General features: G+C 43.5%; 1 protein-coding gene across 11 annotated transcripts in view; it reads left to right on the forward strand.

Annotated features, from left to right (window-relative positions):
* LOC135917740 (uncharacterized) overlaps positions 1 to 27002 on the forward strand; it is a 224577-nt gene that overhangs the window by 45152 nt on the left and 152423 nt on the right. For 10 of the 11 annotated variants that reach the window (XM_070536093.1, XM_070536094.1, XM_070536095.1 and 7 more), the window contains one exon: positions 22780 to 23238. In XM_070536093.1, the coding sequence (XP_070392194.1) occupies positions 22780 to 23238 (459 nt within the window). Of the gene's footprint in view, positions 1 to 14569; positions 14622 to 22779; positions 23239 to 27002 lie in introns of all 11 variants that reach the window. The other variant, XM_070536088.1, reaches the window with a different exon arrangement.

Genomic DNA, 27002 nt, shown 5'->3' on the forward strand with positions numbered 1-27002 from the left:
ATCTTTCTCGCGGAAGATCGTACAAAAGCTGCATCAGTTCAAGTAAGGCGCGATAGAATGCGACTGCGGCGGACATCGACCACCGAAAAGAAAACAACTCTCAAGATTCCTGCCATTAGTAGGTGTATCTTCTGTGTCAGATCGCTCCTTGCAGATCTGGCTGCGCAAGCGGCACCATTCTCCCCGCCTGAGCGGTTTATATTCGGATAGATGGTCCCTCCCTACGCTAATCCAAGGGCGGCTAAGTGCGCTGCATCAAGGCTACTTTCTCTGTGAACGAGCAGGTACGTCGCTCAAAATTTTGCAATTTTTCTTGCTTTGCACCCCAGCTAGTTGCTCTTAGCAAACAACAGGTGCAGCGTACTTTTGCGTAGAAAGTGGACAGTCGATGGTATTCAAAGTCATAAGCGACCGTTACTTGAACATTGCTTCAAAACACTCGCGTTAGATAGCTTATCATGCCTATAAACACCCGATTCCAATGAGGAACATAGCAACCATGAAATGGCGTTTCTGATGATACCTTCATGCATATAGACGTGCTTGCGATTTTTATTTAAATATATAAAGCGAAATAGCAGCACAACAGAGTATAACTTTGGACATCATGTTATTTTTATTGTCTTAAAAAAAGGTAGCAGTGACATAGCTCCTAATACAGACAAAGCTACGAAATGGTTGCAGATATGTGTCACTTTCCTTTATTAGAAATATTCCGTCTACTAGTGGGTGCATTATGTGGGTGTCAAACCTCTGTATGTCCGTCTGGCTACATAAGCACCCGAACAAGTGGAAAATGCCTATTTGCAAATATAAATGAAAACCGCCTCGCTCCAGAAAAGAAAACAAAAACCTTAACGAATGTATCTACAACAAAAAGTAAACTAAAAAACGAATAGAGTGGGGTCAGATTGAGCACGACCCTCTTCGATTCTGTTAAAAATTGTTGCTGAATCATTTTGTAGCGCCATTCACAATCCATTTTCACAAGAGAAAATCGGTTAGGTCTTTTACAGCAATTTGAATGTTGCGACCATGTGCGCAACTAACTTTGCAAAATAAAAAATCTCGCAACGTACAATTATGTACGCTTCGTATATTATTGTTTTTTGCGAGATTTTTTTCTTTTTAATCTTGTAGCAGCTATAATGTGAATCGCGCCTCCTAATTCTCTCCCATTAGCGACCGCTACCTTGGACGCTATAACGGAAAACCATTCAAAACATTTCTATTCCAATTGTGCAATGAGTCCACCACGATTGGTCAAAAACTTTTGGGCCACCCCCACTTCACCTGTTTGTCACGCGACGTTACGAAAACCGCAATAGCTCCCCATCTGATATGACGTGTGCACACTGCTTATGCGTAATTTGACTGACAGAAACAAAAATAGTTATTTCTGATTCGACGCCTTTTTGCCATTAGCCTCGGCTGTTGGTCAAACGTTTTCGGGCTGCACCCACTTTACGTGCCTCTCACACGACGTCACAAAACCGCAAAAACTTAACACAGTCAATTGACGCGTATGCGTTAAAGATGCATTAATATGCCGAACTAAACTGAATTTTCTTCTGAACAGCTGCAGGCTACCCCGTTCCGAAAGGAATAAAAGATGGCTGCCGCCGATCGCTCCGGCACTAGCTACTCGCCCCTGCCGGGGAGCATTGGTTTTTTCGCATGTCATAGAGCTTTTTTGCGTGGCCGCGTAACGTTTTCGAGAACTTTCGGCATGTTTACGACCTCCTTCTGCCAACTCTTTGCTGAGGATCTGTTTTAGCGTCAATCTTAAGCTTCCGTTGCATGCCGCCGCGATTGTCGACGAGTCACCGCAAGCTAAGTAACAGAAAGTGGACCACTCGCAGACGCCGTCACCACCCTCTTCATCCGGTTATCGATAGTCAGTGCAGTGGCTCAGTTCCATCGAATCCCTCTCCACTTGTGTGTGCTGCTAGCCTCTTGTGAGCCAGTTAGGTAAGAGAAGCCGCTTAGTGCAGGCAATGTTATTCGTTTTTCAAGCAAACGAAAATTACTTCCTATGAACAAGGGGAGCATTTGATTGGTCTTTTCAGACAAACCTGCGGGTGACCGTCCAATGCTTGCGTAGGCGGCTACGCAAATTTGACGTTAGGAGATTGGAATAAAAATATATTGGAATAGATTTGCGTTATACGGCCCCTTATTTCCCGATGTGCTTTGTGGTGAACAAATATGGAGATGACGGGTTGATTCTGACCTGCTGGAAATTTTAGAAATCTTAGAGACACTATACACAAGTATTTTATTTATTTTTTATTTATACATAGCGCAGCGCAACTTGCTCTATAGCAGGAAGTGGGGTGAGGAAAGGTATACAGAAAATGCATTGAAGTATACGGCGGTAAACACAAGTGAACACTTTTACAAAAGCGCACTGATGAAAGGAAAACACGCAAGAAGTTATACAAATGCTGCCGGGCATAGGTGAGAACGACTATGCATCTAGGATGGCGGTTGCGAAAATTGGGGATGAGCATGAGCCAATGGACCCAAGTAATGAATTCCAGTCTTCAATTGAGCGGGGAAAAAGGCTGAATTTGCACGTGTTACTACGGGCGTAGTAGGGTATCAAGTTTAGGCCATGGTCTTCTCGTTGATGATCCTGGCGCGAAGGTAATGTAATTATAATTTGAGAGCCTAAGCAAAGAATTTACAATTGAATGCCAGAATTTTAATGATTCGACATGGCGACGTGAAGAGAGCGTGTTTAGGTTAAAGGAAGAAAGTGTTGAAGAGGGTGAAAAGTCGCGATCGTAACGATGACATATAAATCGCACAGTTTTTTTCTGTATTGCTTCTAGCTTATTCATCTCTAACTGCTTATGCGGGCTCCAAGCTACACATGCATAACCAAGAGCAAGGCGGATTAGAGATTTATACATTAGTAAGCTTGTGTCGTTAGGAGATAGGCTTAGCGTTCGCGCAAGTAACCTAATTTTTTTAGTAGTTTACTGCATATGTAATCAACGTGTTTAGACCATGACATGTTATGCGTAATATGACACCGAGATACCCTTATAAAAATGAACGTTAACATTCTTTAGAACTCCTACCAACTTTCTATTTACTTTATTGACAGTCTATTTACATTTACATTCTAGTAACATTTGTTCATACACAGTCAAAAGACTTCCTTCTTACTTTTGTATAAAGAATATTTTCAATACACCGTTAACAGACTTTCTTCTTACTTTTGTATAAAGAATATTTTCAATACACTGTTAACAGACTTCCTTCTTACTTTTGTATAAAGAATATTTTCAATACACCGTTAACAGACTTTCTTCTTACTTTTGTATAAATAATATTTTCAATACACTGTAAACAGACTTTCTTCTTACTTTTGTATAAAGAATGTTTTAAATACACCGTTAAAAGGCTTCCTTCTTACTTTTGTATAAAGAATATTTTCAATACACTGTTAACAGACTTTCTTCTTACATTTGTATAAGGAATGTTTTAAATACCCCGTTAAAAGACTTCCTTCTTATTTTTGTATAAAGAATATTTTTAATACACCGTAAAAGACTTCCTTCTTACTTTTGCACATAGAATATTTTAAGGTCCCCATCAACATGTATTTTTCTAGCTTTTGTCTCTATAACCACTTTAGTAGTGCGTCACAAGGCTCGTTACTTTTGTGTAAAGAATGTTTTACTATACGTCATCGAACTATATTTTTTTGTTTGAAGGACATGTATCCTCAGTAGGTCCACAGCTCGTACTGTTTGCCGAAAAATATTTAGAATGGGAAGTAACTTGAGAGTTTTTGATAAATTTTTCTAACACACATTAATGCCTACATATGACATACTCAGGAGTCAAGCTCTTTGTTTTAAATCATAGTCCCAATCCAAGTCGGTAGCGAATTGTTGACGGAGTGCTACTAAAATGTTTAAAGAAATATCTTCGCAAACTGTTAGAACTAATCTTTCTAAAGGTTCTACGGGACTACGTGAGCGTGCGGTGACGTCAGCACACTCCGAGAAAATTTGCTTGCGCTACACCACCTGACCGGTTTGATAGCGGACTACTGTGCAGGCCGCGCACCAATTGCAGAGCTTTATCCCGACTTTCGGGCTGGTTAATTAAAGGCCGATTTACGCTTGAGCCGTGACGCGTGCGGTCGTGCAGAAAACTGTACATTTCACCCACTGGTTCACAAATTTTGGCATACACTGGGCTCGCACATGCAGTGTAAACCGAAATGTCTGTACCAGTCTACGAAATGTGCAAATTTTCACCCGACCACACGCGTGCGGGCAGGCGGGTGGTGTAGCGAGGGGCTGGAGCGCAAATTTGCCCTTACCACACACTGCTATTGCAATGCCACCAATTAGCTTTGCAACGAGATAATAAGGCCAGTGCATTCTGCGATATAAATAGTACGCCCTAAGCTCGAACGTGTCAGCATAGTAGTGTCAAGATATTAGTTAAAAAGAATAAAAAGAGCCGAAACTCAGGGTAACACGGCGCTGGAACGTTGCCGCTCAAATGTCCAAAAGGCTGCAAAATACAGCTGCTGCTGAGTGAGAGCAAGTACTGACCTGAGAAGCGCACAGTTCGAATAGAAAGAAAAGCTGAACTCTGTGCAAGTAACACCTTTCTGTGAAAAAATAATTAAATTACCCTTACTGTATAAAAAATGTAGCTTTCTACGCGTTCCTATTCGCACGCTTTCGTCCCTTCCTCCTACTGACGGCTCCTGCACATTAAAGGAAATGGACATTGCATCAAAGTGAAGGCAAAGTAACTATGTCAACTGATGTGCTTTATGGCGATGGTAGCTTGCTGTGTGTGAAAACAGATAGAAAAGAAATAATGATGCACTCTTAACATTCAGTGATCTTGCTCCACAACACGGCGACAAAATTTTGAGTTCCGACAACGGGTCATCATGACATCCGTAATAATGGCATTCCGTATACCAAGAGCCAGGATATCAAAGGCCATGCTTTTGCCGTGGTTCGGGCGTCTGAAAACTGCTAACGTCATAGCCGCCACGCTTTGGACATGTATTTGACTATAAAAATAGTACTACAATGTGCTTCACCGCTGGGCGCTAGGGAGCAAAGCTTTGTCTTTGAAAGCAGCAAGTGCTAAAGGATGCTCTTGCGCAAAATAGAATAACCACATAATTTACCCAATATGATATTTTTCTATGTTTATTACATTTCAAGAAAAAAGTCGGTTTTCAGAACAATAATTGTCTAGAAAGATAAAACTATACAGCCCCTAAATGCCCAACAAATTGACCCGGCTGTCTTGTCAGTTTTTTTTTTTTTTTGTCAACGTCGCGTCGGCCATGAGGTGCATTCCTCCCTCTACGTGCAGTTCCCAGAAAGGGGTGCGTACAAAAGGCCGGCCACAACTTTCACTGAGAGGCGACGAATGTCTAGGTGCGAGTCAACCATCGCAAAGTACTGGGGAAGGGGGGGGGGGGGGGGCATGTTCCGGCTTAAAGAGGGGCTTTAGTTCCGCGGCGGTCGAGGCGAAGCAGGTGGATGGAAAGAATGTAGCATGCCTCTCCCGCGCATGCGCAAAAATTTGACAGTTGGCCGAGTCGAGGCAAAGAGGGTGACTATCGCAATCGCCATCAGTTCTTTTGCGACGCCGGCATGGTACGGTCGAGCGATGTAGGTGTTTCGTGGCGTATTGTAGCAGCAATCTAGCTGTTTTGCTGCTTTTTATTCTTATGATGTGTTGTGGCTAATTCATCAATGCAAGCCAACCAGCAAGGTGTTTGCGAAGCCCACGGTGCTTTCTTCGTTCCGTGATGTGAGCGTTTCTGGAACTTCTCTGCCAGCTGCGATGCAGTGTCGTGTGAAGTGATTCAATATTGGCACTGTCCGTGTTTTAAACTGCACAAGTAGCGAATAGCTGTTCCTCAAGACTGCTATGCGCCGAAGTTTTCTCTATCTCCAAACTATAATAAAAGGTATGTTCTTTTCCATCATTTTTCATAAACATTTTATTTTGATGTTATTTTATTTCTTCCTACGCCGCATTCTGGCAGGTTATTATAGCGCGAACTGTAACGACGTGAAATGTTTTAAGAACGATTGTCTTACATTTGTCAGCTGCCCCGCGTCATGCGGTTCGCTTGAAGTTGCTATAAACAAGAAGCGTACAAATACTTCGTTTTCACAGTGTTCGCATTGACTTAATGTGTGTTAAATATTGTCTGATCATGAAATCATTCTTTGCTCCTTCGTACTCTGGCTGCACAAGATGAGAGATAGTAAAATATTGAGCGTATAGTTTTATGGTTCACAATTACATATGTTTCAGCGACACGGTTCACAATGACGTAGGTTGCACTGGTTAGACAAGTGCGAATGTGAAAGAAAATCATTCGCGCTTGTTAACCATTGCAACCAATGTCATTGTGAACCGGTATATTTTGACACTGATATTTTGTTTTCGAGTAAAAATAAACGGTCACGTCAAATTACAGAAGCGTTCCATGTAATAAGGCGTGCTTTTGCATTTGTATTCTTGAATACTGCTTGAAGCTCTGTAATCTGTTTATATAAAAATGGATGACACGTTTTGCACATGCTCGGTGCAGCTAGCTGGCGCTGTTACGTTCAGCCCTTCCAAAAATAACTAGCTGTGAGTAAGCGCTCGCGTGTCCACCGTCTCTGCGTCCGTGTCTATTGTGCGCGCTACAAGTTTCACCATGAATAAACCATTTAATTAACTTTTTGAGTGAGTAACTCATTTATGCAGATAATTGGTAGAGAAAACATTCTGGACACTTTCCTAATTTTAATAATATGTAGTAAATACAACGCAGCAAATGATATGCATTGCAATATGTTCCCAATCCTTGCCATCTCCTCTGCAAGTAAACAGGGATGACGGTTACAATTTTAGGATTCATCTGAACCTTGTTAAAAAGCTGTTCTGCGTATGTGATATGCTAACCTGAACGTGATGTTAACACTGACCATCTTGTTTCTGTGCAGGGTTGGTTCATTCTGCAAACATTCAGGACATCAGCTCTGAATGTAAAGAATACATTATAATCGATGCTTCCTAGAGATTATGCGACAGTTGCCATGCCGTAATCAACTAAGTTATTATTAATTTATTATTTTTATTGATTTCTCTACTACTTCTCTCACAATACTGTGTGAATATTTTTTGTGTGAATAAACTTCTTTCAGTGAAAACTTGCATTTGTTTTCCATGTACATGTACCTTCTGGGTTTCATACCGCCTTTTACCAACATGTTCACGCATACTGACACATTTTTACACTATGCTACTAGGTCGTATGTGGGACAAATGTTACTAGGGGGATAGTAAGACGTCAGTAGCAAGTACATATGCACATGGAAGTAAAATATTGCCAGAGTGTTACTAAAGAGCCAAAAGACTTGTGTTGGTTGGCGGTTAGTAGAATGTTTACAGACCATCTATGAACATGCTTGAATTGAAGTACGGTAGCCAATTCTTGATAGGGTCCAATTCTTGATAGAATCCAATTCTTGATAAGATGTTACTAGGTTGTATAAAGACATGTACGTGTTAATAGGTGATTGGTAGGAAGTTGGCAGAACGTTTACAAACATTGTTCAATTGGAAGAATGTTAATACGGCATATAAAGAAAGCTTGCTAATAGGGGATCGGTAGGAAGTCAACAGAAAATATATGAACATTTTTTCTTTTGAAAGAATGTTAATATAGTGTATAAAGAAAGCTTGTTAATAGGGGATCGGTAGGAAGTCCACAGAAAATATATGAACATTTCTCTTTTGAAAGAATGTTAATATGGTGTATAAAGAAAGTTTGTTAATAGGGGATTGGTAGGAATTTAACAGAAAATATATGAACATTTCTCTTTTGAAAGAATGTTACTAGGGTGTATAAAGACAAATGTTCATAGAAATTTGGTAGGAAGTTTAATGACATCCTATGAACATGTTTCTATTGGGAGTTGGTGGCCAATTGTTTCTAGGATGTTACTAGAGAGTTGGTAGGATTGTATAAAGACATTTGGTAGAATTTCAATTGACTGTTGGTAGGTTCTAGTAACAAAAGTCTATAGACTGTCTAAAAAATGTTGCTAGAAATTTTTATAAGGGTACATATACTCAGAAACCTTATCTACAGCACGGCCATTGAACGAGTAATTAAAAATAGAGGGGAAGATTTGTTGCAGGAAGACATCAGAACAGTTTTATTGAAATTAATGTTCATTTGCCAAGTGTTACACCAATCGAGAAACCAAGAAAACAAATGATCGTTAGAAGAGGTAATCACTTCATATAGAATGCAGTCATCAGCATAAAGACGGTTGTTAGAAGACCAGGGAAGTAGTAAATCGTTTATATATAATAAAAAAAAAGAAGCGGCCCAAGGACGGAGCTTTGGGGCGCACCTGATGTCACATCAAGAGTAGCAGAGTCAGTCTAACTGTAAGAGACGAACTGGGAGCGAAACAAGAGAAAGCTCAAAATCCAATTACCTAAACGAAGATTATTCAGTACAGCATTAGGTTTAGCAATAAGTTTGGAATGTAAAACAGCGACCAATACCTTCGAGAAATTTATAAAAATGGCATCAACCTGGTTGCCTGCATGAAGGTTAAATGAAATGTCATGCGTGAACTCAGCTATCTGCGCTAACGTGCTAAAACTGCGCCTAAACCCATGTTGCATGTTAGACAGTAAATTATTTGATTCCAGAAAGAGCGTCATGTGCTCATGAATGACGTGTTCCAGCATTTTGCATGAGTGTGACGTCAGTGAAATGGGCCTGTAGTTCGACAAACACTGCTTATGTCCAGATTTATGAAGAGGGAGCACTTTGGTTAACTTCCATGAAGAAGGTACAGTAGCGGATCATAAGGACTTTCTGAATATGACTGACATATATTTCGATGACCAAAGGGAATAACGAACGAGGAACGCGTTGCGTATCCCGTCCGGACCGGTGCATTTCTTAACATCCAGATTTAATATAAGGTTGAGGATGCCTTCGCAGTTTATGTCAACGTCACTGATTGCTTCAGAAGAAACCATATGGGTAAGTGTCGGGATTAAGTTGTTATCGGAAACAAACACGGACTGTAAATACTTGTTGAAAGCATCAGATATCACCGCCGGGTTGTTGATGACGTCATTATCTATTCTGAAAGAAGTGGATGAAGCATCGCGAGGTAAAATAGACGACCAAAATTTTCGTGGCTCAGTTCTTAACCAATTGTGCAGGCGAACGCGAAAAAAGAAATCCTTGGCCTTTTGCAATTTAAGATTCAGTTCTTTCTTTGCCTTAACAAATCTATCCAACGACATGGGATCACTGCCTCCTCTGGAACGCCTTAACCTTCGAAGGCGACGGGACAAATGGAAGATATCACGAGCCATCCATGGAATGTTGGGATTTTTTTTCTTACTTTTATTAGGCACAAAACGTTCGATACATGATTTGACAAGACGCTCAAAGTAATTAGCAAGGCAGTTGACATCCTGGTTATCTGAAAGGGCACTAAACGCATCGAAATGATCAGATAAGACATCAGTAATCAATTTGTCCGCACGAGGGAAATCAGGGAAATTAGTAAACGTGTAGGGGGATTAAGAAATTGGACAAGAGAGTGACACTAAAACGCCTTTATGGTCTGCAATACCATCAATTACCTTGCAAGAAAAGTCACGTTCGGCTAGGTTAGCGCTTAAAAAAACTAAGTCAAGGACGGAGTTTAATCTGGTTGCACTAGGAACAACCTGGATGAGACCAACGGACAAGGAAATGTTTATTAGTTCTTTACAAATAGCTGTGTCGCGACCGACTGCAGACAATGACGGCCAGTGGATGCCACGGGCGTTGAAGTCACCCTTATAGATAAGACTCGATGAAGCAATGTTAATCTCGCTCATGGACTTTGCAACAGCATGAAGGACATCAAGAGTAGAGCCAGGAGGACGATATATAACACTAATCACACTACACCGATTATGTAGGTAAATTTTTCACCACATGGATTCTGTTTCTGGAGGAGAAGGCAAGACAGAATCGTAGATCCGACCGGACAAGAAGTACCACGCCGACACCAGTTTCACAATTCCTGTCTAAGCGCACGGCAATAAAAGCCGGTGGAGTGAACTCTGTCTCTGTCGTGCCGATAACATGCGGGGAACGAACAGATATATGGGACAATAAATGGGGAAACTTTTTAACAATACTACGAGCGTTTATATTGAAGGCAACAAGGTTCCGAAACGGCCAGGATGAATTCAGGAAGCGGATGGAACGGAAGTCAAATGGCCAGGCACAGAAGAAACACGTTGAGCGGGTGCGATTACTAATGAGTTTGAACTGTCATCCCAGTTATAACGAAGCTTGTTAATGAAAGCATGATCATATCTCAACTTCACAACAGAACCGCTGTCCTGAAAAGAGGCTGACGCGTCCCAGATTTTTTTCCGAATTAACCGATCAGTAGAAGGGAAAACTTCTTTACTGACAAAATTTGAGCCCTTCAGTTTTGAGATGTTCTCAAGAATTTCGGTTCTGTCGTTGAAGATAGAAAGCTTTAGAATGACGGGACGAATGTAACCCGTGCGTGCTCTACCAAGCTGTGGCAGCGTTCATTATGAGGGCAGCTAGTCTTCAAGTGCTCAGTAAATACAGATGAAACTGCAGACATCAGAGTGGTAGCGTTTTCATCCTGGACTTCGAAAATACGTGTATTATCAGATTCTTTTTACGAGAATGATTTTCAATACTGTCATTTTTAAGATCAAGCCCGTTACCCTAGAAGCCAAGGCATTTATTCCAGCACGTAAATCACACAGTAAACTAGAGTCTTTGGACATAGGAGTGGGCTCTAGTGCATGAACACGTGTCTCTAAAACATCAAAGCGACGCGCAACTGAGTGTTGAATTGACTTAATTTCCGCAACATCTCGTGCCAACTGAGTTGGCCCTCCAATTATCTGGAGAACATTTCGGATACCGAAGGGCCGTTGTTGTCATGGCTATCAAATGAAGGGCTAGCATCATCATTCTCGTCGAGAGCGGAACCTTTCTCATCGAGAGCATGCCTAGACCTAGACCGAGGGCCGGGCCAGGGTTGATTTCCAGATCTCCCCTTAAGAGGAGACAACTTGCGCAATACAATGCACGCGACCAGCAGCATACAACACTTTGTGGGCAAGGGAGCAGCAGCTGAAAGCGATCATCAGATCGGATACACTCGGCATCATAATAGTAACATACCTGCATGAAGAACAAGCACCGAATAAATATGGTGCTGATTAAACAATGGCGTAGAGCGTGTTAAAAAAGTACTGAAGTCCATTCGAAAGTAGTTTCAATATGGAAGAAGTCCAAACATTGAAAAAGGTGAAAATGCCCGATGTTCAGGCGCGTAAATAATAATGGAACGCTTTAAGTAATTATGAATGGTCAAATTAATTTTGAAGCGTGTACTAAAAAATGTATTTCTGATGGCCTAATCGGAGTATTCTTGTTTTAAGCGAGGAAATTATATTTATTTAGAGCGTCCACTTTGGGCCGTACATATAAGCGCCGGTCCGTAAGTGCGCTTCACAGCAGTGGTCACTTCTCCGGGGCAACTGAAGAATGCGGCAACCATGCGGCTGATAGTATCGTGCGCGGTTTTACGGTCTCACAATTCCGGGAACATAGAAACATGGTAGCCACGAACGACATTCCTGGGAGCAGCTTTTTGCTCACACGTCGCCACATAGGTGCAGCTAGGACAGGCGCAGCATGACTCCTAGGACTCATATCGTGTGCCTGGTTTTGTCGCTTTCAAAAGGTTCCAGTCTTCACTGCCTTACCGACGGTCTTTGAGACCCTTACAACGCACGTGTGGCGGAGTATGAGGTGAGCCCACAATTAACAGTCATGTGTGATGATGGCACGAAATTGTGAAAAGGTACCCCTAACTTTGAGAGAGATCGCAGAATCTAACCTTGCTTGCAGTTTAACGTTTTTCTTTTCGATCTTTCTCTCTCGCGCACACAGCAATTGTTGAGCAGATGGGGTGCATGTATATGTCCCTTGTAGGGCCTCTGCCATAAAATTCACGGTGCCGCAAACCCGGTTAGAGGCGCTCTTGCCATGAAAGGTTGCACAAAATTTCTGTTCTGCAGATATATTAAAATGGTTTTCACGATAACGCAGACCTTGAACATTTTTCTTGTTCTTGTACTGTGATGACGCACCGTCTGAAAACTAAAGAATTATGATAAGTACAGTCCTCAATGACGCGGAATTTAGCATGATGGGCACCAGATTCTACGGCGCGATTCTGTGCGACGAAGGGATGAAACGTCGCTTGCGTATTACCTCAGTGATACAATTTGGGAGCATTTTTTGAAGGGAAAGCAATTATTTGGTGCGATTAAGAATAAATTCATCACCCGGTAGGCTCGTTTTGAGCTCTCTTAAGCACTTTGCTTGTTCTAACTTCACGAAGTGTTGAAACTTGAGATCTTGTAGCGTGTCTAGGTTCTCGGAAAATTCAGTGGCAATTACGATCATTGTTTTGAGCCTGCAGCGCATACTACTGACCGAATGCTGAACATAGAGGTGGTCGATCAACCTGTGAGGACGAAAGATCAGTTATACTATACAAGTACTTTCATAAACCCAAAAATAAGATTGCTTTAAAATTCTTTATGCTTACCAATTCACAGGCACAGCATTCAGGTGCAGAAGCACTGGCCGTACAGTATGACGTCTTTTTTGCATCATATCGGCCATACTAGGATAATAAATATTAGCGTCTTCTTGCCTGCGTTAAAAGGTACCACAGAATCGTCCTAAAACTTAGGCAGTCAAATGGTATGCCCTACATTCTTTCTCGCCATGCGTGCTGCATCCGATGTCAGCTGAGTAATTGTTTGGGGACATCGTCCTTCCATATCTTTGTCTCTTCCCGTTCCCTGCATCCACGATCGCACGAAAACCAAACTGAATCCTACGACGCCCTCTGGTGTAATACACGCTTCACGGCTGCAAACATTGAGCATTACGTCATCTCAGATGTGGCTTAATCTTCAGTAGAAAACAACTAGTGGCTCCGCTGGTCGCAGGCCACTGCCTTTTTACAGCGTGAGCTATATTTCTTTTCTGTATGTGCTTATTTTAATCAAGTTAGCAGTTTTAGTGCATCGTTCTGTGGTGACCTCCCAGGATGGAAGATATACTTCGGCTTCGCCCAACACTTCCTGGTAGGCCTGAACACTTCCACATTTAGTTGTACAGACCAAGCGGCTGCCTTTATAAGAGCACAGGCGTTCCGTGTAAAATATGACAACACAGTGTTGTACTCGCACCATTCGCAATATTTGTGCTACGTGCCACCAGGAGATGCGACGGAAAGACGAACCGTGCATCTCACGGGCTGTGTCAGCGATGCGACCTCTAGAGCAAAGTTCACCTGTGCAGAAGCTGGGCTGAAGAAACCAAAGAGACATTCGCCTCCGTAGCGCGAACCACGCGGGTCAAGAAGCGATGTAGAAGCAGTCTGAAAGCATCGACTATAGATAGCTCAGTGTTTCCACATGCACTTTTGCTATGACAATATCTTTCTAAGCCAACTATCTAACTTTTTTTTTCTCGCACCTACTTCATCGGCGGCGCCATGCTAACCCGAAGAATGCATGTAGGATTAGTATGATCAAAAAGCCATCAGCTGAGAACACAAATCAGCATACCATCTTAGCTGTGAGGCCGCTATATTTTTCCTTTTCCCTGGAGAAGCGCGCGGCACAATGAAGCGGACTTGCGGACCGGCGCTTATTTGCACAAGATGGACGCCCAACAAGTATTTATTTTTCTCACCTAAAACAAGAACTACTCCCATCGAACATATTGAAAAATAGAATGAAAGCTATTCTGTACGTCCTTCCAAATGTATTGAACCATAAATTTTAATTGCAGCGCATCGCCATTATATATATATGCCTGTACGCGAGCCGTTTCATTTTATTTTGTATGTTTGCGCCTCATTCAGTTCGAAACTACTGGCCTATTTTGTTCACTAGATTTATCAAGGACTTTACTACCAACTATACAGTCAGTCCCTTAAGTTGTGTATACAAAACTTCTAGAATTTTCGGAAAGTTGGTAAACTCTGCGCATGATCACGGTATTGTTCCACCACAATCACACTGTGGGAAAAAGGTAGCGGCCGTTAATAGGCGGGATTAAGTAGGCACGATTCCTGTTATAGAAGTGAGCAGAGTTGTAAGGTCTTCTGTGTAGTTTTGTATATTTGTGGGGTTCTTTTTTGCAATGTAGGTTTCACCCACCACCGCAACATTCGTATCACTGTAAGAGGCAGCAAAAATGTTTTTTTTGCAACAGTAGTTCACGAGAACAAATAAAGTAGTAAAATGATTCACCACAATTTTTTTTTAATGGAATCTGAAAAGGTCGAGTGCAATGTTTGGGAGGTTTGGTTTGGAACGGCAAAGTACTTAAGATAAATTTGATCTGCCTGAACATAACAGCATGTTTTCACCAGCCTCTTCTCCTTTGCAGGAACCAGGCTGCCAACAAATGCGCACACAACAACTGTCTTTTCAAGTGTGCTGTATGTGCTACGCTTGCATTGTTGTACGAGTGGCGAAGAGCTCCAGCCTTTATGTCCTGATTCACTGCAGAATTTGTTGCACTAATCGGGCTGAGACCTTTGCCCGTTTTCCGACACCCTAACAGCTCAAACATGACGAACAAATGAATTTTGACTGCACCAATTTACCTTGACCTTGTAGCTGACACCATTTTATTTCTTGTCCAAGTTTCGCTTTTTCATCCATATTTATTGACGCTGCACGTGCCCTTAATAGTTTCTGCTAAATGTGAGTGTCAATTTGTAAAAGAATAAATTACCGTTATTCTAGGATAAGATTACCAATTACCGTTATTCTGTTCGGATAAGATTACCAAAACGCCGTCCACTCGCATCCTACAAACGCACGCAGTAGTGCTACTGACGAAGTTATTCTATGCAGCACATAAAACCATCCATATTCTAGACCGTCACCGCTCGCATGTAAGCTCCCGACGTTATGCAGCAGTAAATGTTTGCAGGAAATATGCTGTTTCTTCTCTGGTTGTAGCTTCAGCTTAGATGACTTATGAAAATCGGAACAATGAGTTCATTTCATTTAATACATATGGCTGTTCGCTTCTATGGGGCTTGCAGATGTTCAGCAATGGACCAAGCAACAAAATGCAATGTAGCGGCTTGTCTACTCGGATCCCACTATAGGTCAAACGATGATGCAAACTGCCACATGGGTGATGTTGAGAAATACAGTAAAGAGTGCATTACTATAATTATTCCAATAAACTGAGATCAACTAAGAAAAGTATGTGCTTCATAATGTACATACACTTGTTCATGCTAAAGTAACTTCAGGATACCACAAAAACTGCTTAAATTTCTGACTAGAATTTCTACCAAATGACTGCATTACAAATTGTGGGCCTTAAGAAAGCTCACGTCTCTACAGTTACACATTATGGGCAACGGATGACTTCACATATCATATTGATGACCATGCTCTCCAAAACAAGAATTTGGTATATCTGTCGAAGAAGAATAAAAGCTGAACGCCTTTTTTTGCGCAATACATAGCGGTTTCATGTTTATGGTTCTGGAAAACATGGCGTTCATTTCGCCATATTTTTCAATGCGATGCAATAATGCAATTCAATATTGTGGCGAGAAGTCAACGTGATATAATTAAACGTCTATGAAAACAAACAAAGACTAATCACCAGCCAGATCAGTTAAGTTATCCTGCAGATGCTAGGTTTTCTTTTTCGGGGAAGCGAGATGGTGCAATTCCGAAAGTCAGGGACACTAATTAACGATAAATTCAGATCCGCCACAAGCACTATTTTGCAGCACGGGAGAAAATTTTTTTGATGAGCTACTCTTTACAAGGCTGACATCATGCAAAAGAATGACACAAATTTTATCTAGATGACGCTCGTGTTTCAGGTTCCTAAGCAATCGAAACCAAGAAGTACAGCGCAACTAAAAAATGTGACAGTTGCTTGAACTTGAAAACAAAGTTAACAAAACGTGCTTCCACAGGCTGTAACACAGCAAATTCAAATACGCAAGGCAAAAAAACACTAAAGGTGGTAATCAACTGCTGAACACTGAATTTTCAGAAGAATGAGACTTTGCGTAGCGTGTACGTAAAATGAGGATAGCACAGGAAACGCAGGCATTAGTGCTTATTCATTGACCAGATGCTACAAATTCAACAAACCGAATAGTACCCTCCGCTTCTAAAACTAGTTACAAGAAACAGAAACGCTTGTTTTCATCAGCTGCATGATCTATAAGAGCTCTACCATGTGCGTTCTGCCGCACGTGTATGATAATGCTTCTCCTCTAAGAAAATATTTATTATGGGATAATCGGAAAGAGGCACATGCGGTATTTTGTGCATTTCTGCTTATAACAAGATGAAGCAATAACAATTTGTGTCGCACAGACTTGTGCTGCCTTAAATTGTATGCTTCAGATACGCTATTGCCTTGAGTACGAGTGGTTTAAGTAAAAGCAGTCATACTTGCACTCATCGGGTGCGTTTTATCGACAGCGCGGAGGCAACTTCACAAGAGAACGCTTGGGCATAATGTCCTTCAATGCAAACATAACTCCGCTCCCACAATTTCTGTCCTGCTGTTGCGGGTTTACGTCACAAACTTCTCAGTAGTTCTCTGTCTTGAAGCTGCACAAAGCGCCAAATCGGCCGTTCCCTCTTTGTCTCGTTCGAAGTCAGTCAAGCTTGGTCACAATACAGACACCATTTCCCATGATAACCACGATCACCAACCGGAACGCGAATAGCAATTGAAATCAAAACACTGCTGAAAAAAAAGCAGCAGAAACGCGGTTGCAAAAAAATAAAAAAAAAACAGCAGGAGTCAAAGTGACCGCAAATTTTTTTCCCTGCCATACGCCATGCTCTTTCTGCATCGCCATACGTCGGTGACGGAGAAAGACGAACATTCTGTCTCGGTGACTAAAAGCTCGAAAGTCGCAATAGAAATGTTCTGTAGCATCAATTGCTATGAGGTCGCAACAGCTTCGTATTGTGACAGCGAGTCCGACATTTCAGCGGGATGTTTCTGTAGCGACGATAGACACTCTATCGCGGCGTTAGAAATGTGCCACTTTCTATCGCAACTATACAAGTTCAGATGTTTTACATAGGGGTGTACATTGTACTTTTTTTCCTGTGCGATTTTCAGTAGTGCGTTCCCTGAATCAGGCAATGTTGATAGCACCGACACTGGTATTAAAATCACAGCAGACAATTGTCGTAATTCTTCGGCGAAGACGAGGAACCAGCATATCCCTACAGGCTTCCTCAAAATCGGACGCTGATCGTAATGTACGCATCTATGGCTACGGCATCGTCTCCATTTTGTTTTATTTTGTAAGATCTTATGCACAGGCTCGTGCACTTGCACGTACTGTTAAGCTGACACAATAGTTAATTTCCCACAAATTTACGTAAGCTTTTGCCAGGCGGAAAATGTTTTGGGTTTCGGGTGTTTTGGGTCTACAGAGTTGTGTGATAATCTCTCTCACGCGGGCACAGATGAAACACTCGAGCTAACTACGCTACCTACAGGCGCCACCTGTTCTGGCACAGGCGCTACTGTGAAAAACGGGTAGGCTGTCTAAATGAGCAGTTACCCAAGAATGTTTATGTAGCAATTCTGCACTGAACCCAAACATTATATGCGCGCTCAAAGGTGCAAATAGCGAGAGATAGCTGTTGGAATTAGCTCTAACAACCCTTAAAGCGTCCCCGGTCATGTTTGTCTTTTCCTGAATTCCTTGACTGATATGAATCGGAAAATCGATGTTAAGAACTTCACGGAGTATTTCTCGATGCTCTTTTAAAGAGGCACCAGTTGATGTGGCAGAGTGAAAGCCCACCTTCGCTCTCAACATACAAATGTAAACACCAGCGCAGAGAGAGATGCTTGCTATTGACATGATCAAAATGTACAAGTTTACTGACGTTCAGCGTGGTGGAGTGGTAGAATATTGGGTCACAAGCGTTAGGGCGAAACTTGGAATCCCCGGCTGAGGTTTACGATTATTTTACTTTCCATATTTATTTTATTTTTACACTAACAAGATTACGTATTCCTAGATAGCTATCTGTTGATTTTTGAAATAAATATTGATCATGAACGTCAGACAACAAACAAAAGACAACATAACGTCCCAAAATACGACAGACTGATATTTACTGTTGTGTTTTTTAACTGGGATTTATTTTATACCATCTTGCTACCGTAGGCGGGGGGAGGGGGGAATGGATGAAAAATTATTTTTTATAAAATTTTCATCCACCTTGCTAAATTATTATTTATCATATTACGTGTACTGTTAAATCATACTGCTTCTTTTGCTGTTTCACATACGAGCTGCGTGGCACATTTGGGTCTTCTCACACACCACGAACAATTTTTTCGCTCATAATTATCCCGTCACATTGCAGCAGTCACATTCAGCATATTCATAATGGAATATCAAGCTTTCAGAATTTTTTTATTCCGATAGCAATTACATGGACACTGCAGACGCATTTTTGCCATCGTCATCGCTGTCGGCGTCGGTTTCACCGTGAGGTACCCTATGAGTGAAAGCATGTGAGGGTGAGCCTGCGAACGCGGCTCAATCTCGCGTGCGCGTGCGAGGAACTCGGCTCAATGCGTGCCCGGATGTGTGGTCACGCGAGGGAGGTGGGGCGTTCTTTCAAGGCGGCTGCTAGTGTGCTTGGGTGTCCTCGTCGCCCGCCGCTCCGTACAAAGCGGAGACAACTGCGGCGCCTACTACGGCGTTGGTCACGCGAATTGCGGACGGTGTAGTGGACGCATTTGGCGGACGCCGTAGGGACGGGTAGCCGGTCCTCGTGTGTCTCGAAACCAATCTGCGACGTGGCCAAAGTGCGCGCCCACGCGGGCCTCATCTTCAAAGGGATCCGCGACGTTTGCACAATGCGCGTAGTGCCGGCCGCTTCGTATGCGTTTTGCTTTCGACGTTTCGTTCACTGTGAAGTGAGAGATGCCTGAAGATAAATTCGATTGCTGCTGCCCTGATCCCTCACTCCAGAATTTTTACAGCAACTTCCCGCGCTCATCGAGGGAGTTGCGTTTAAGGTTACCTGTGCGCGCGTGACGCCATGCTCGTTAATTTAGTTAAACGCGTTCGCGGGCTAATTGGTTTCCGCCCATGATAGAATGTGTGGATGGATGGTTTAACATTATAGAAAGGTCCTGCGAGCTACGGGGCGCAAGGTCCCATAGAGCGGGCTACTCCCACGTTGGGACCGGGAGTTGTAACACCCTGGCCACATCGTGGGCTCGGTGGACGGCCCAGAGCTGCTCCGCCAGGTCCGTGCTGCGTAATGCGTCTTGTAGCCTGGCGGAGTCTTGATCCTTGTTTGCGTGGGTCGAATCACACGGCCAGAGCAAGTGATGTACTTCTAGTGTGCTATGGCAATTTTCGCAATATGATGTTTTGTATAGGTCAGGCATGTAGTGATGTAGTCTGTTCTGCGTGGGGTACATGTTTGTTTGAAGCATTCTGAACGTCAGGGCTTGAGGCCTGGTGAGCTTATTGGGAGGTGTGCTGTATATTCTGCGGTTTAGATAAAAGTGCTTTATGATCTCGTTATATGCGGAGGGAGGGTCCCGATTCTCGCTGGGATGGTCACGACCAGAATAGGTGGCGTCGCGGAAGGTTAGGTCTCGCGCGCTCCTGTGAGCCATCTCACAGAGATTGTGAGGGGCGTCCTCGATCTCTCCGAGGTGTGCCGGGAACCAGCAGATGGTGTGATGCTGCAGCGGTGCGGATCTATTAATTATTTGTTGTGCTTATCTTGGAACTGCTCCGTTCTGAAAGGCTTTGACGGCCGAGCGTGAATCGCTGTAGACGTGGGTGGTGGTCGGGTCTGTGAGCGTGAGTGCGATGGCAACCTGTTCTGCTATCTCGGACTTGTGGGTCTTGACTGTGAGAGCGTTTCTCACTTGACCTTGCTTATTGATCGTGGTGGCAAGGAAGGCCTTCCTGGTTGGGTACTGTGCCGCGTCAACGAAACAGGCTAGGATCTACTTATCACGTATTTCACGCAGGATGAACGATCAGCGTGCCAGCCTTCTGGGTTGATGGTGCGCGGGGTTCATGTTCCGCGGCAGTGGGCGAACTGTGTAGGAGTTGCGTGTGTCCGTCGGAACGCTTTGATATAGATTCTCGATTACTGCGGTGTTATGACCTAGTTTGGCTAGGATTTCTCTACCCGGTTTGGTTCCAGAGAGTCTTGTCCATTGAGCCCGTTCTTGAGCTTCGGCGATTTTTTCAAGTGTGTTGTGTACCCCCAGTTGCAGCAGCAGCTCTGTCTCGGTGTTCTTGGCCAGCGCTAGTTTGACTAGCTTCCTCAGTTGTACATTGAGTTTGTCCTTCTCCGCTACCTTCCATCTGTGCATGGCCGCCTCGTAGGTGAAGTGGCATAGCGCAAAGGCGTGTGTTAGCTTGAGGAGATTTTCTTCCTTAAGGCCGTGTTGTCTGTTGGCTACGCGTCGTATGAGATTCAAGGCATTGTTCGAATTTGTCACGATCTTCTCCATTGTAGCGGCGTTAGAGCCGTTGCTCTCAATGAATATCCCAAGGACTCTGATTTTGCTGACGTATGGAATGGTTCCTCCGTCTTTTGTCCTGAGAGTAATGACGTGTGTGTCTCTGATTTGTTCTTTGGTTTGGGACCGCTCCTCGATGGTTTGTAGACGAGGAGCTCCGACTTCGCAGGCGAACATCAAAGGCCGGTGGCAGCGAGGTATTCCTCGATCACGTCGATCGCTTCCTGCAGAGCGCTTTCAATTGATCCCAGGCTACCTCCGGGGACCCAGAGCGTTACGTCATCGGCGTATATTGTGTATTTGACGTTCTCGATTTGATCCAGTTTCTTGCCTAGGCCGGCTAGCGCAAGGTGAAAAAGCGTCGGAGAGATGACAGAACCTTGCGGGGTGCCCCTGCCTCCAAGTTTGTATTTCTGGGACTTGATTTCCCCTAGACGGAGGGTGGCCGTTCTGTCGCTCAGGAACGATTTTTTATAAGCGTAGAGTCTCGTGCCGAGGTCGAGGTTGGAGATCGTGTCGAGTATGTAGTCATGTGATAAATTATCGAATGCCTTTTCGAGGTCTAGCCCTACGATTACTCTCGCGTCTCTCGTGTCTGCGTCAATGATCTGATGCTTGAGGAGCTTCATGGCGTCTTGGGTGGATAGCCCGGGTCTAAAGTCGATCATTGCTGTGGGGTAGACATCTTTATCTTCGAGATGTTTCGAGAGCCTGTTTAGGACCGCGTGCTCGGCTACCTTGCCGGCGCCAGACGTCAGCGAGATAGGTCTTAGGTTATTGATGTTGGGCGCCATGCCAGGCTTTGGGATGAGCACGATAAGGGCCGTTTTCCAGTCTTCTGGTAGCGCTCCATTCCTCCAGATTTTGATGATTTCCTCTGTGAGGGTTTCGATTGAGGTTTCGTCGAGGTTTCTAAGTGCCTTGTTAGTTACGCCATCCGCGCGACTGAACAAGTACGCAGAAAGAAGCTGACAAACAAAGACAGCGCTGTCTCTCTGTGTGTGTTTCTTTCTGTGTCTTCACTGAGTCACGCTTACACATTCTATCTTTGTTAATGTAGTAAGTAAGCGAATGTTCACAAGTTTATACGGCCGACGAAACTAGTATCATTACTTCGTACAGCTATCTCCTGACTTGCTAGCGCAATCGATGGTTCGCCTATGTGGCGGAACTGTGAATATTTTAGACCTTGCTCTTAAGAGGTCCGTGTGCGCGCAGGCTATCCAGTACACCACCCCGTACTTCACTGCTTCTTATATCCTCAGTGTCACTCAGGTTGCATCCCTACAAGTTGTTGAGCGTGTACAAAACCGCAGATCTCGATATAAATGGCAAACTCTTGTCCTTGTTCAAACAAAACTCGCATACCTCCTTGCCAAATCCGAGATGCTATCCAATTGTTCTAACCTATTTTGTCGCACTACATGTCCCCAACAGTACCCATCATACACATTGTTTACCTAGGTACCTTAATATTCTCAATGCAAAAAAAGTATTGCGGAACAAATCCGAAGGGGCATCCTGATTACACACCTTTACGTGTTTGAAAATGTTTAGTATTTAGTTCATCGACTTGCTCTAGCTGATCAGTGTTGTAGCCATTTTTTTATATATTTGTAGAAATAGTTGTATTATTGGCCTACTGATTCTAGTATGTATCAGTAGAAGTGTCTTGTTACACCCGTGCTTTATATTGTATTGACATCGCTTGCGTTTTGACTTATGAAAGTAAGTCGGTTTGAGGGACTTTTAAACCGTTGTAATAAAAATTCATTGATGTTGGCGTTCTCTATTTTTCTCTCTACAATGCATTAGTCCTAGTGGTGAGGAGCATTTTTTTTCGGCGTCCACTCGTTGTGATGATAAAAGTGTACCGCGAAGAGAAAAAAAATCGTATTTCAATATGTGCTTGTAAGTAGGCCTTAGATTACGTCAACACATGTTTTGTCAACGTTAGTAGTGTGATAACAAAACGTTGTAACGCGCATTGTCCACTGCAATGCTATCCCACGATTTCATATGCGCAATCATTCCCGCACTGACATCGAATTACACAACTATTTCAGGCTCCACACAAACTTCTGGGATGACGCCCCCTGTAGTGGTGCCTTTGCTCAGCACATTTGTGCCTCAAACAGCTGTTGCGGCAGCCCCGAAGCCAGCGTTTGTGGCACCACCGACACCAGCGGTGGCGACAACACCAAAGCCAGCAGCTGTGGCACCACGGACACGAGTGGTCGCGACAACACCGAAGACTACAGCTGCGGCGCCACCGACACCAGCGGTTGCGACAACACCGAAGCCAGTGCTTGCGACAACACCGAAGCCAGTGCTTGCGACAACAAGGAAGCCAGTGCTTGCAACAACACCGAAGCCAGCAGCTGCGGCGCCACCGACACCAGCAGTTGTGATACCACCCACCCCAGCTAGGAAACCACCGACACCAATGAGGGCACCATCGACAACTACTGTAGTCCCTAAACCACCCACTGCCGGCCAAACAACGAGACCAGGCCCGACAACTCGTAAGTTTATTTGCGCCAATTATCCCAGGCAGACGTCCTTCTTAAGTATTGCAACGCATTTCGAAGAGCACTATATACACTGGGGAACGTTCAAAAAATTGAACTTTTCGCAGAGGTGCTAAAACATTAAGGCCGAACGGTACTAAACTACTTGTACTCGCACACATAGGTCGCACCCGCACCCTCCAAGTCACGCAAGCGTTGGTGCTCTAAGGATAAGCGCTGTGTGAATTGGTGCTGCGCACATTCAGCGCTGCATTGTTGCATTGTCTAACAATGCGTGTGTTTTTACGTCGTTGTTGTGCAAAGTGCTAGGAGGAACATCACGTGGCTATTCCGTGTAATGCAGAGGATGCGGCACCTACTAATAACAAGTATTTTTTCCCCGACTTCTGTTCTTTACCTTGCCATTTTTTTTACATTCCCGTTAGGAACAATGAGCAAGTTATTCTATCTTTTCCATGACAGCATTGCCCATTGTTTTAAATGGTTCTGACCAACATGAACCTTGGCCGTCTTTACCCCTTCTCATTCATTGTATAGCAAGGGTGAACACTCCTGCAGGTTTGGTCCTATCACGTCGCACACAAATGCTAATCAGCTGGCTGTGTGTCCCTAAAATGTTCGTAGGCTAAGTGGCCTCATGATAAAAAGGATATTGCACATCCACCACGATGGTCATGGGTGGCGCCCACTAACGTTCCCTTGCTTAGGCATTGTTAACATATGTGAATACTATAGGTGTGGGATCATTTGACATGTTCCAAAAATAAATTGACTATTGTACGATTGAATTTACTTATGGAATCGAAGATTCGCTATATTAAGATGCGAAAACTTTTCAAATGCTTTTACATAAAACACAACATTGGAGGCGAAATTTCGTATATTTTATGGTAAATGCACAGTGGGTATGACGTACTATAGCACGCTGCGTTGCTCGATCCGCTGCACTTATTGGCTCAGTACGATCTCTCGCAATAAAATGTATATACCTGTGCATTCCGCACTGGGTATTATTTGGCACTATCTGTGGATCGAATAGCTGTGTTCCGTGATCGAATATAAATAGGAGAACTTTTCATTTGTGCCTACTTGGTAAAGTAGTGGTACCATCGTGCACAATTTAAGCTATAGAAAAGAGCTTTTGTTCTTAATTTGTCACTCAGCCGTAACCGCAAGCAAAACACTTGGCACTTTGCTACTCTATACAAAAACCAAGCAGGTTGCTCTAATAAACACGAAATTTATGACCACGCATTATCCTCAAAGCCTTCACTTTGACAAGAAACAATCTTCTTAGTTGGTCCTAATTATAACTTTGCGCTTTCAGTAAAAGATTCAGTGCAATGTATGGCAGAAACTTTCCATTTTCTGAATACCAGGTTGGTAAAATTTTCTGACATACATTATTTGCCATGTATTCGCGAATTATTACATAATCGATACTACAGTGAATCTACGATATAAGTAACCTTAATTTGTCGAAATTCGCGATGTAACGAACTATTTTTATTTCCCGTTGTTAGGTGCAATATACACCGTGTATTTTGTTTCGCGATTTAGCGGAGTAAATTTCTGACACGGTTTCAATTTAACGAAGTTATCGGCAATTTCAAGCCTGTACTTGGGAGCCTGCAGGGCTAGTAAATCCAGCAAAAGAGCTGAAAATGTCGGCCGACGCAAAATTTATTTTGACGGTCCTCCCGCAAGGAAAGTGTGAGTGGGAAAAACGCCATCAAAGCACGCTCGTCGGAACGTGGTCGGAAGCATCGCTGCGCCATTCGTCGCGTTGGCAAACAACTTGCGGAGGCCGCGGGGGGGGGGGGGGGGGGCTGCAGCTCGCAGCGCATAGTTTGAATTCGGCTTCGATAATGTCCATGTACTCGGATGAAATATTGCGTGCTCTTGTTAGGTAGTGCTTCCACAGTAGCAGGCGTCTACAGGTTTTTATCGTTGAGTGGCTGATAGTCATTCTGTCAGTAACGCCCGCCATACATACCGGCAAACAGGTTAAGGTATTCGGAACCAGGATGCCATATTCAGGGTTGCGCGGTCGCTGATGTTTGCAAGCAGGCATTCTGCGGGTACCCACAATGCCTGCAATGCATGCCTGCGCATGCATTGCAGTGATGAGCAGGGACTATAATCGGCTTTTGATGGTTCTCACACATCGTGACCTCCAGGTGCTGGAGAAACCCAACCACCGTCTCAATCGCGTATTACCACTGGCAGCGCTTGAGTTGTCTTTGTCACAATGATAATTGACCACGAACTCTTGTCTCGCCCAGAACATAAACAATTTTGCAACATTCAAGAGCATGGTGATCTCTCCAAGTGACTGGGGTCTCCTTGCAAGGCAACTACGGAAATGTGCTTCATCTCTAGTGTGAGACTGAAAGTTGGCAGCCTGGAATAAATGTGCTGGATAGGTCACAGACGGATTGGCGTTGACGATGTTCAGCACCTAGACAGATGAAACCAGAATATTATAGTCTATGGCGATTCAAATTCATCGCCTCAAATACCTTGCGTACCTGGTATATGAATGTTACGCAAGTCTGTATTTGTTCAACACGTATTCAGTTTGCATACAGGGTGTTTCAGCGAACACTTTCAACATTCTTTAAGGGTTGCCTGTGGCAGATAGCTCAATTCTACTTTATGAGCATGTCTACTCGAAGCCGCGGACACTACTTACGCAAAAACTGAAATGCGAAATCCACTGATTAACAAGAATTCACTAATTAACTTTCTAACTAATTACATTACGACCAATATTGCAATTAACAAATTCTAGCAGTGACTTCGCAAGGCGGTTCAACTTGGAGCAAATACTCAGGACGGCACCAGTTTCGAGATATAAGTTCCGAACATTGGCGTTCCAGTTACTTGTGTGCTTCGGTGCATGAGACGACATTTTGTTAACAAGTTAACTGGAGCGCCAATGCATTTGTCCGCTAAGTTCGAAACTGGTGTCAACTTGAAATTTCATTCCAAATGGATCGGCCTTGCGAACTCCACGGCTAGAATTTGTAAACCACAATAAAGGTCATAGTGTAATTAGTTAATACTTAATTAGTTAATTTTGAATAATTAGCCCATTTTTTATGTGCATTCTTTGTGCAAGTAGTGTCCGCTGCTTCGAGTACACCAGCTCATGAACTATAATTGTTATATCTGCCACAGGACACATTTAAAGATGTTTGAGTGTATTCGCTGAAACAGCTCGTATATCTGGCAGCATTCACATTTGCCCAGAAATAAGGGTTCTACAAACGTTTGCCACCGCATGCATAGCTCAGTCTTTCTGCACTCGCTATTGCACGACTCTGCATTTTCGTCTTCTAATGACGTTGACTTGAGAAAAGGGGCTTCTGAAAAAAAGCATTGAAATGCAAGTGTGTCGTATAACCACATTCTTGAATATTTAATTTTTCATTGACACAACTTCGATTCCTCAACTTTTTTGTCTCCGACGTATACTGAATCACCCTAAACCATCCCGGACCGCAGCTATGCTCTCCTGCACGAGCCAGCTCGCCCTTAAGCGCCTATTACTGAATATACCTCGAGGACCCTGTAGGAAGGGTCTTAGGTGAGAGCTTTACAGGAGCTCTTACACGCGCCTCGTGTATCAAGCGTGCCAAGATCATGAGCACCCCAGCGTACAGTCGTGCTCCCGCGTGCGCGCGCTACGTGTCTTCAGACTGTTTCTTTTTTCCATGAAATTGTGCGGTACATATTTCGATGTCGCTGCATAA

Source organism: Dermacentor albipictus, chromosome 3, assembly GCF_038994185.2.
Source record: "Dermacentor albipictus isolate Rhodes 1998 colony chromosome 3, USDA_Dalb.pri_finalv2, whole genome shotgun sequence".
Classification (NCBI taxonomy): Eukaryota; Metazoa; Arthropoda; class Arachnida; order Ixodida; family Ixodidae; genus Dermacentor; species Dermacentor albipictus.